Source organism: Branchiostoma lanceolatum, chromosome 2 (genome assembly GCF_035083965.1).
Source record: "Branchiostoma lanceolatum isolate klBraLanc5 chromosome 2, klBraLanc5.hap2, whole genome shotgun sequence".
In the NCBI taxonomy this organism is placed as follows: Eukaryota; Metazoa; Chordata; class Leptocardii; order Amphioxiformes; family Branchiostomatidae; genus Branchiostoma; species Branchiostoma lanceolatum.
In genome coordinates, this window is record NC_089723.1 from 10,934,056 (window position 1) to 10,946,089 (window position 12,034).

The following is a 12,034-nucleotide window of genomic DNA, read 5'->3' on the forward strand; positions in this document are numbered from 1 at the left end:
TACCCTTCCATGAACTGTCAATTTCCAGCCGTTGCATTTTGATTCACCTCTGCCATGCCCGCTGTCACCAGCAAGGTAATATGAGACAGCCGAGTCAACACGAACAGGGATTTAATTCGCTCCTACCACGAATCCAGAGAATGCAAATATTTAGGGTGAGGGTACATGTCACCAAATGGCCAAACGACACTGCTACCAAGCCTTAGTAAACCAGCGCAGCAGTGCTTATAAAAGCCCAAAAGAAGTTAATTATTTCTCCTAGCATATGCAACATATTCTTTCTGGCTAGGATATAGGTAACTCTTTGTCATTCTAAATGTTATTCGGGTTTAAGCTTCGGTCAAAATGAGGAATGCCAAGCGGCAGAGATATCTCGTTAAGAATGTTGGAGCCATGACAACCAAGTGATATAAATATAATAGATTGCTCTTGACAGGAGGTAGCGTTAGGAAGGATTTCCTCTTATATGCTGACGAAGAAGACACTACACACATGATTTGCTTTTTTTGCTTTCAAACAAATGATTCAGTCAGTCAGTCAAACATTACCATTCGGAAAAAATGCGGTCCAAGGCAAGAGTGGTGATAAACAGACGACGGGAACAGATAAGGTCGCTTATCGTTCTCTGGGGAGGAGGCAGGAATCGAGAAAATTTAAAGACGATGTGAAAGAACGTGTACTAAGGCAGAGCAAACCGACCGAGCGAGATAAGAATTGGAGCCAGGCGCGCTTCCAGCGTTCTAGGTTATCGACATCGTGTGCTGATATTTCACTATTTTAGGGTAATCTTGGAAATATTTTGTCTTCATTTCAGAGGACTTGGGTTTTCAGTCATAACTGAGGCATAAAGAGTCCGTGAAGGGTCCCGGGAATAGGAGTAGCCGAGTGAAAGAAGTGATCAGCAGCGATATCCGTGCTCCCGCGCAGCCAGTGGATCCTGTCCCGTGAGGCTAAGCACGCAAGGTCATTAGCATATCCATGGTATGGGGCCACACACTGTCGACCAATAAGAGGAGCGGACAGACATCGCAGTGCGCAGTGTTGGAGCGAATACTGATCAGCTCAGGCCAGGGAATACCAGCTTGAGGGATCAGGTAGAACTAGGTCATTGTTGGTCGAGGCAAGCTACGGGAGGTTGTGCCGAAGAGTCGCTCCTACCTTTGCGTGCTGACTTGTAATTCTTACTCACTCAGACATGTTGCTCTCGAGCACGGTGCAGTTAGTCGGTGTCGTGTTGGTCGTGTCGATAGCAGTGGCCGGCGGAGTGTTCCTACCGTGCCAGCCGTGCGAGGAAGAGGTATTGGCCCGATGTGTCGAGCCCGTTGGCTGTGTCGAAGTGGTGGACGCTCCCGGCTGTGGATGCTGCAAGACCTGCGCCCGCATGGAGGGGGAGAACTGCGGGGTCTACACCGAGCGCTGCGGTAGCGGACTGCGGTGTCTCCCGCTACCGAAAAGCAAGTCGCCCTTCCGGGCACTGCTTCTCGGACGTGGGGTGTGCACGACCAACAAAACATTCGAGGGTAAGCACCAACATATTATTTTCTTGCCTTGTATAATATTTTGTTTTATTCACTAAACCTCATCAGTCGTTAGACTCTCATCAGTCGTTTGATCACATAACAATATATTACTGGTAACTTAGACTGATCAAGGTCCACATTTTCTGGTGAGTTGACAACGCACCACGACTCTTAAGTTGGTTTAGAAGTCTTTTTTTTATTTGCTCAAAGAAATTCTGTACAACGATTTTACGCTTTTACCAAAAGTTCGAGGCTGACGGGAAAGTGGTTTACGGTAAACTAGTCGCTCCGGTTACTCCCAGTTTTAGGGACGAGCATTCAGGATCCGTACAGAGATTTTCTGAAAGAATTCCAATGAATCCCAAGCCAAGGTCAGGGCACGCAGGCTCCCGAAGAAAATGCACTAATAAGCGCTCCCCACACATAACCACTGTGTCTCCGCCCCTCAGTTTAAACTCCTACGCTTAGCGCGTGGTCATCGGTAACCCACACTCGCGGGAGCGTGACTGTTAAAACTTTCCGGTAGCTCTGGGCAGGAACCCATGTATCCAATATTAGGCGTGCCACAAGGCCGTGAGTGAGAGAGATAGGTAGCCAAAAGGGTATTCACTGACAGTTTGTTTAGGTTTTGTGGCACGTAATACAGAACATGTGATTGCGGTTGCCCATATGCCCAGTCGGACGACGGAGCTGGCATAATATAGATTCTTAGCGGACAAGTGGCTTGTAACGTTACACCGTGGTTCCGGCTGACAGAGCGTACGGCATAGTCGGGCAAAGAGCGGGGATGCCCTACGTTGTACAGTGTGTTCATTCGCTACAGTTTCTCTGTTATCAAGCCAGAAATGGGGCTGTAGCTCTTTCATGCTTCTATTCTTGTAACCCTTGACTGGCTTGAGCATAGGTCTCCCCTTTTTAGCTGCTATCCCAATGAATCATCAGTCAGTTGTATTAGTCATGTGAAGTACAGGCTATGTTTGAAATAAAATTGCAACGAAGTGCACTGTTCTTAGGTTTTGACATACATATATTCATATATCTTATATAAAGAGTGGTGATATAAAGAGCCGCAGTTTTTACGTGCAGGGTGCGGTGTGGGCTAGCGACCAGGCATGGTCAGCGGGCTAGCTGGCGGGCAAACACGAATGAATGGTAGAGTAAACGAAGGGGTAATTATGGCCGGTGTTAATAAGTAAGCCCGTGAAACCCCAATGAGGACCCCTGATGGATTGCAGAGCTACTAGTACGCTCCGCACAATTCGTCGTGGCCATTCTAAAAATTCGGCACACCCGTTTCTTCCAAAGTAGCCTTATGCCTGCACGCGAAAAAAATGGCTGAAATTCTCCGAGCTTCTTGTCATTTCGTCGGTGGGTGAGAAAATTTTAGTGACTTTCAAACATAATGCAACATTGGTGTGTTGGGTTCTCATGGACATGAGTGCTAGAGTTTTGTCAACGAAAAGCGGGGATTCACCGATAAGCTTATTTGAAAAATAAACGGACAATTACTTTCGACGGCTGCTGGTTTACTCTAGCCCATTGTGTGTTGTGATGAAATCTGCCATTGGCGCCAATTGAGAAGGCGGCAAGGTTTACCCCCTGCCAGAAACGTCCCTCAAGTTATTGTCTCGTTCTTACTGGCGACAAGGAGTACTCGACTACGCAGGTACGTTGCCGAATCGCCCATAGATCAGATAAAGCTCTTGACAGCTGACTCCGCCTTTCCGTAAAGCCTCGAGAAGCGGTATGGCATCATAGCGGATTAGGAGTGTGTGCGCAAAGTGCGCCCTCAGATCTCAGATTGGCGCGCACCACAATCGTCACAGGTGCAACATCGTTCGATATAAATGGTTAGAAATCTCCCGTGCTGCTCCTCCTTCCTAATATCCACCAACAACGCTTTCTAATCGTCGATTTAAAGTTGTCTCCCACGTTCTTTCAGCTCATGTTTACATATGACTTTACGAGGACCGAAGTGAGAACGTAGCGTGGCGAAAGGAGGGAGTTAACCGCGCTAAAGTTGACTTCCAGTGACCGGGGAGCCCAGAAAAGCCCACTTAAAGAGGGCATATTTGCGGTCGCCTGAATACACAAACCAGATGGAGCCTGGCTTAAATGGTGGCGCTGCTCGATGCTCTCTGGGGCCGTTTCTCCTCATATCTGAGGTTTTATCGTTGTCATGTGCACTCGTGTGGGTATGATGTACGGCGATTTAAACCTCTAAATGGGCACGAGGTGCGATTAGCGGCCTTGATACTGCGCGGCAGCCCGTCTTGTCCAGGCTGCTGACAGGCAACCGCTCATGTTCCCTTCAAACTTTTCGCAAACATCCCTGTAAAAACGGCCACGGGCGTCGGGCATGGAGCTAAACCGCCATGTCTGCAGACACTAAAATCTTTTTGAATGGCGATGTTGTAGCAAACAACAGCCTCGTTGTCTCCAAGAATTCAGTGTTTTCCGTGCCTCTTGCGATTCCTGCCATGATTAAACTGGACAAAATGTTAGTCTCGCGTCTGCACTTCCAGTTATGACGTCAGGGCGCGGAGTGGCTCCTGTCGTTTGACTGCCGACGGTACGGGCTCTTTTACAGCGCTTACGATTTCTGCAAAGATAAACTAACAAAAATGCCAGGCGCACCTCTGAAGTTTCCCGAATGACGTCATCACCCTCTGGTGGCACGTAGTTTTTTTGTTGTATCTAACCAAGGAGGTTTTTTATCTAACCAAGAGGTTTAGAAAGATTAGATACCTCATAACAGGCAGTGCGTAACAGGCACTTTGTCGATTTGCCTGGGCTGTGGAGCTATGTTTTCTTGAACCTTAGTTCTTTGTGGGGGGCCACGTGCGGGCCAATAATGAGCAAGGAAACTTGTTCCTCCTGGCACGACAGTGGATATGAAATAGAAATAGGCATTAATATAGCCACATTTCGACCCTTGTGTTCTTCTTAACATTAACAACACTTCTTCTGCTCCTTCCGTATTATGTAGAGGCCGAAGAAATACCGACGCCAGCCCCGGAGACAACCAACCCTCCAACCACTACCACCGTCGCCCCCACCAAACCACCACGACGGTCTCACCACCGCAGAGAAAAAGTCGCCAAGTGGAAAAAGGAGCTGGAAGCGGCTGCGTTGTACAACAAAAGAGAACGACACCAAAGGCTAAAGGCAAAGATGGCAAGCCGGAAGACTTCACGGTTCGCGGGCATGCCTTTCGGGCGGAGGAGCCAACATGAAGACCGCGATATAAACCGGTCCAACCCAGGGATTTTCCGAGATCTTCGCAGGCCCTTTCTTCACAGAGGGAGGACTCCAACAGATGCCCCTGAAGTTACATCACCACAGAAGCCTACAGAGGTGAGTCAAGTTCGTCTGATTGTGCTCAATAAGGCCCCCATTCCGCTAGACGGCGATCGCTCTGCGACCTCGCTGCGACCTAAACTTGATTTGTGTAGCTTCATAATTGGAATATAATGCAAATATATAAAGTACGATTGAAAAGACAACAAAACATGCTAGGCGTACAAAGAAAGATTCAAGTAGACTCACGAACGTCTTGTTGCAAACCCTTATTGCTTGTGATATCTCACAGTTAAACTACCTACTGAGCCATAAAATACATAAATCTAAACTGCAATGTCCTTATGTCACAGGCTCCTTGTAAAACTGTCCAGAAACAAATCATTGAACACAGGAGAACCAAAGGAGGAGCCAGCGGATACATCCCTGCTTGCGATTTCGACGGTTACTACAGAGCAAAACAGGTAAGGATGCGGTACATTTGCTGTTCATTTAGGACAATAAAGTCCATGAAAACGCTATCTTAAGTCTGATCCCAATCATTTGAATTTTCACATCACTTTTCGATAAATCTATGTTTTATGGTTCGTGGATCTTGGCACCTAAAAGCCTGACGGTTAGCTTGTGTTGCACAATCTCTCGCTGTGGGTGCCTGATTGGGCCTCCTCCATGCTAGAAAATTGATGTATTGTAAGACAATCCTGACGGTGACCCCATGGCCCAGGAACGTTCCTATCCTTAATGAGTAAAGGTGTTGCGAAGTGTCTTAAAAGACAGTATATCTGACCCTAAGTACTGATTTGCCGATAAACAACAGTCACGTACTCCTGAATTGTACACAACATGGCTAATGTTTTGTCTCTGTCTTTCTACAGTGTAATCTGTCGACTGGAGTGTGTTGGTGTGTAGACAAGTTCGGTAAGGACTTGCCCAATACGCCGTACGTAGAGGGCGATCCGAGATGCATCCTGTACACAGACAGAGCCCGTATGAAAATCTGGTAGCGTCCCGTTTGATAAAAAGCGTCGGACTTTGTGTATGAAAAAGAAGAGATTGAAGCTGTAGTGTTTTGATTAAAAACTCTATGTCCTCGTGATGCACTGCCCTTAGAACGGAGATTGGTGCATGCGTGTTGCGTACAAAGACGCGACCCGATTGTTGAAGGAGAATTGGGACACTAAAGAAAAGGTCAGTGAAAGATAAGTGTGACATTTCGGCAGGGACTACGTCTTGTCGCGCCCGGCTCCCGCCATGTAGGACGCTCGAGGGTAGGACAACGTCACGTGGCCATTGCCAGGCTAGTTCAAGGAATCTTTGATCACCATTGCACTGCCCACCTTCAATCTATGTAAAAAGCTAGAAAGACAAGACTTTATTCAAAGAGTAGTGTTTTTTCATTTGTTTAGATTTGGCGAAAGGGTGAACGAGACTTGTAAACACATGATGATTTTTTTTGATGTTGTTGTCTTAGACTCAGGAACAAAAGGGCTAACCCAACAAGTTGGGATGAAGTTTCTGTAAATGTGGCCTAGCGTGTATCAGGTGCGTTTGTCACCAGTGTAATTACGAAGACGATGAATGTCAGAATGAGCTTTACTGAATCGATATGTTTCTTGTGTGTACTACATCGCTACTTACTTCGCTCAGAAAAGGTGCTCAACATACTGACTGTAACTATTTATGATCTTTCAGCAACTGTATACTATAATCCCAAGATACAACGACATCAAGGATAAGAAGTCTTTAAGATTGAACTTACGCAAAAAACAGAGTGTTTTCTGCTAAGCGAACTTTGACCAAGCAAGACGTCAACATAGCCCATTAAATGATTAAATGATTGATCTCAGGGTTACGAAAAATACAAAAATACCCTATTCAGCTTGATATAGTTCTTGTTGCTGTAAGGTTAATGTTTGGAATGCGATGCGGAGAACGTATAAGTGCAAAATGAAGGACATTTTCTAACCGGTTTCTTTGTGTATATCTACATGTAACTATCTCTATATATATACATATACATATATGAATAGTTTGGAAGCCTAGCTACCACATTGCTATGTCGTCGTAGACGCTTCTGTCACCTTCCTTTTAATAATATGTGTCTGATTGCAAACGTGATGAAATTCTACTCTTACACAGAAATACATGTGTATTGACTTAATCAAAGGAGGTGGCAAAATCTGTGATGAATACAAAAGAGAATGAACTTTATGTTTGATAACTCTGTGTGGAGTGGATTTCTTGCCTAACGTTCGGTACATAGGCCTGTCAATCACCGCAGAAATGTGGAAACGGAGTTTGGCCGCTGACTAGCTCTGTCGTTTGTTCAAGACGATCGTTTGTTTGCGTTGGCCACGCAGCAAGCTGACGGTGTAATAGTCAGCAGTTTCTAGGGGTCGACGAATACACAGTAAGGTCTCCTTTAAACAAATACAAGGCTGTTAATAAGTACATTCATAGCAAGACTACAAATGAGTAGATCTTTAGACCTAAATATGACACATATGAAGTGGTGCATTGGTCATTTGAAAATTTAAAGCTGAAGCTTCTGACTGCCACTTTCTGCATTGCAACCATCAAATTACTAGCAGGCCCCAGTGTTGTCTTTTTGGAAAAGGAACTTTACACTCATTTGAGTATCATTTCATTCGACTTAGGTGAAAATGAGTATCTAGCTTTGATTAGAAACGTCCTCTCGGATGGGGTGTGAAGTCGGAGGACCCGTGTTTGAGGAAAGGACTCAAGGACGTTGAAGAACTCACCACACTTGTCGAAACGAGTAGGGGTCCATCCCGGTGTGAATGGATCAAACGTTAAGCTGGTCTCCGGGTTGATATCTTGGAAAGTTGATAGTCATATGTTATGTCAATCATTCCACAATTGTGTTTAATCTCAATAAACAAAATGCTATAAAAATTTGGAAAATAAGAAATAAAGAAATTTCTGCACTTTGAACGGCATTCTTTTACATGTACTAAGACCGAGTAATTATAATATAAGGTGTGATAAGTGGGTCAGGAGAAATCTTGAACCAGCTTGTGTTCAGCGGTACGTAACTCTGGAAAATACCCATTGTACCCCACCCCAGGCCCACCACACCTAATTATATACCAAAACGGACGCCGTGCTTCGTTAATAGCCACTAAAATAAAAAAAGTAGCGTATATATGACCTGAATTGACGTCGTTAACTTCAGCATTTGATACCGGATGAAATTAACGTTATGAGTCAGCTAAAAAAAATCTGCGGAACTTCCCGTCCCCGACCTAGTTTACGGTGCTGGTGTCCAATATTGTTTTATGTTCGCACCAGGCTGACCCAGACGTACGTACACAGATCCCAAAAAGCAACTTGAGATCTGTCATATAGCATGTGTGCGTCTACCAAATATTTTTTTCTAAAATAAACAAGGATTGTTAAGGAGACAAACATATTCTACATACACCACTGACCAACTGCAGTCCGCATAAACCTGATTAGAAATCAACAAGTGTTTTAGTCATGTCAAAGTTCTACCCATTTAGTCCCCCCCCCCCTTTCCCTTTCCACTGGACGGCGATCGCCGAGCGACCGTGAAGCGACCAAAATTGGACTTGTGTGACCCTTGATTTCTTAGTTGGAATATAATGCAAGATGTAAAAGTATGATTTAAAAGACACCAAAATACACAAACAAAATCAATTCTATCTATGAAACCCATTGAGCTATCTACCAAATATTTGGTCGCAGCGCAGTGACAACCTAGTCTAGTGGAAGTTGGGTGTTAGTGATAAAAAGGTAGTTAGTTACCTGTAAGTGCTACGGTATCAATATATTTTCCAGGCATATTTTTTTTACTTTTTTTACTGTAAGGAAAAGCTGATGTACATGTCCTGGTCATCAGCTTTTCGTTACTTTATCTCTTGATGTACGGACACCAAACCATTGCTCTACACATCTACATGGTATTCCGTGTTTATGCAGACAATAGCCCAGGTAATGGTGAAATCATAACTTACAACGGATCCAAGCTTGACAACAATGTGCTTAGGCTAATAGTATGGGGTTAACCGGTCAATCATGTGTGAACTATAATCGTTAGTTTAGCAGTAATTTTCCTTGAGAATTTGAGCCTTGTAGAAAGTGAAATAGCCCGTGACCAGCTTAATCAGGAATACACGTCACAACTTTACAACTATATGCCGATATATGGCACAGATAACTTTAATGTTGTCCTCTTTTCCTTATTTTCAGAGTCATGTAGCTGTATACTAGACTAGACATATAATAACTCATGGTGTCTTACATTAGCATAGTATAGCGTAACATCTCCGTGTAGATTGATGTAATTAGTAGCCAGTAGTCGTATACAAAGATTTGCCTTAGGTCTGTTCCTGTTACAACTGTTGTGCAATGCAGTTTGACTTTGGCTTTGTACACACTCGGTGTACAAAGCAGGAATGTTTAATGAGAATGCCTAGGGCATGGCGAATGACAGTATCATATCCAACCATAAGCTTGTTTGTGGTGATATCTTTCCGGTGCTGAGATGTTCTCTCTTTTTTTACACAAGGGAAGACAAACAGCGACCCTTTTCTGCACTGCACTAGAAATAGCACAGTTGGTCTGGTTTGTGCAGAAATATTACGATAGCTATAGGGAGAATAATTTACCAGGCGAAGTTTGGAAGGCGAAAATGTTGCCCTTACCGAGGCCTGACTCTCCTGGTCGATTATTCATCCTATTTTCCCCAAATCCTGCTATCCACAACCCCTCAGGAAGGCCTGGTGGAGGCTACAGAAAGACGTATCGTGTGGCCTATCAGGCAGTAAGGTCGACCGCGACCAGATGTGGGGATTTGGCGTAATTTTCACCTCGCTCTAAATCGTGTTCTCGCGTTCATGAGACGTCACAGACGACCACAATGACAGCTGGCATCTTGGAAGATTCAGAACAAATTAAATCAAATGTATCACCTTGGATAAATCAAGAAAATAATCAAAATGTAAATCAAATGTATCTAACTTCCAATAGTCGCCAAGTGCAAAGCTATAGCTATTTCAAACTAACTTCTGCTGTTTAAAGTCAATTTAAACCATGTCTACGCGCAGTTCTGTGGCGGTGGTTTGGGTAATTTGTGGGAGGGGGGCAGTTGATTGATGTGAGGGCGCAGACCTTTGTGCATAAAATATGATACACGCGGTATGTGCAAACGCGATCGCTGTACGGAACTATAAATACACGAGGAAGAATTCAGTGGTCTGACTCTCTGCCAAAAATGACTCTCCATCTTCAGTTCATAAGGCATTGACAATATTTTGGTCGTCAGAGTAAACAGCCTCAAAGTATGAACAACTTAGATAGACAGGGAATACTATTAATCACTCCCTCTACCTACTACCTATGCTAATTCTTCGCTGATAAATGCATAGGCTCATCAGTTCTGTATGCTTCCTGGCTTTTGTTATCAATATAATCATAATTTGATTTCTACAGTCCTATGTCCAACTTCTGTTTAGAATTTGTCGTTTTCAGTGTTTCAGGTTTTCAAAACTCTGACAATCAGTATTATCATGATTGTATGCCAACCATATGCGAAGCCGTCAGTTCTGCATGTGTACAGATGTTGGGCGTGCTTACAGACATAAACGCAGGACGACAGACTTCATAAAGTTTTGTCCTAAGATGTAGGCCAGAACCTCAAATGTCAAATATGTGTTGGCACAGAGTTGGTGACGTGGTGCACCTGTTCAGTTTACATAAGTGTCCATCAATATCTTGTTAAGTCCCCTAGAAAATCAACATGGCGCTGCACGCAGTCTCACAAAGTAGGCGAAGAGGAAATGAGTAGGACAAATCAGAAGGTGCTCAGAGGTACTTCCAATAGTAAATAACTGGGATCGTAATATTTTTTCTGGATGGCGCCGACGGTGTACGTGCGATGAGCTTGTTGAATTCAAATGAAGGAGGGATATATAGTCATCGTTTTTCAAGCGTAGCGTAGGAGTTGATAATACTATTATGGATGATATTTTATCTCCAAATTCATAGCCTAGCCGAAGGCTTATTTACATGCGGGTTTACACATATACGATAACAGCAAAATGTCTAGTCTGTAGATCTATCTGATACCGTAAACAGATATGATAACGTAAAAAGGGTAAAACATAGTATTATTACATGTATGTTACCCCATCTCCTTCCATGGACGTCCGGACCAACATTCAACATGCAGAATTGTACAAAATAGAGTGGCATTCCTCATTATGTAAGAGCACGGCCAGTCAAGATTTATGGTTTGACTGACATGTTAGAAACAAGAGTCTTAGGACCCAAAATCTCCATGAAACTTTGTTTTTTTTTCATTAAACCATGGCCAGTTCCCCCCCCCCCCCACTCTATATCGCTCAATGGTATGACCTACACTGTCGGGTAAGGGGAGAAGTGACCCACTTTAGCTATAAATAGCTACTGACAGGTGGGGGTGCCACAATATGCAATGGACAACACTGCAAATATAGATTTTCCTCATTACCTAGGCAAATTAAGTCCAATTTGCATAATTTGTTCATTGTATACATCTCTGTCTAAGCTACCTGCATAGTAAATAACATGAAAATCTGTCGCGCCTTTCTTCAGTAATTCTCCTTAAAAGATTTTTACAAATACGCCATTGCAGTTCCAGTGACACATACCAGGGGGCCCAAAATCGACCTTGACCGTTCTCCTCCCGACACCTACCCACATACCTAATATCATTACAATCCATCTTCACGTTATACAGTTATGCTGACTTTACGCATCCAGTGACACAAACATACACACATGGTGACACAAACATACACACACGCGCACACACACGCAAACACACTAACTTTGCATGATTTTCACTTCAGTGTGTACATCTCTGTCCAACCTACCTGCGTACCAAATAACATGAAAATCTTTTATTCCTTTCTTCAGTTATTCTCCTTTAGAACATTTTTACAAATACGCCATTGCAGTTCCAGTGACACATACCAGGGGGCCCAAAATCGACCTTGACCATTCTCCTCCCAGCACATGCCCACATACCAAATATCATTACAATCCATCTACACGTTCTACAGTTATGGTGACTTTAAGCGTCCAGCGACACACATGCAAACGATTTTCCTCCTTACTTATGTAAATTCAGTGTCATTTGCATAATTTGCACTTAAGTGTGTGCATCTCTGTCCAACCTACCTGTGTAC

General features: G+C 43.9%; 1 protein-coding gene across 1 annotated transcript; it reads left to right on the forward strand.

The window, feature by feature from the left end:
• Positions 1-1,024: 1,024 nt before the first annotated feature.
• On the forward strand, positions 1,025-7,041 carry LOC136427442 (insulin-like growth factor-binding protein 5). Its single transcript, XM_066416293.1, has 4 exons — positions 1,025-1,520; positions 4,510-4,877; positions 5,174-5,284; positions 5,696-7,041. The coding sequence occupies exons 1-4, from the start codon at positions 1,196-1,198 to the stop codon at positions 5,822-5,824; spliced, it is 933 nt and encodes a 310-aa protein (XP_066272390.1). The 5' UTR covers positions 1,025-1,195; the 3' UTR covers positions 5,825-7,041.
• Positions 7,042-12,034: the final 4,993 nt, after the last annotated feature.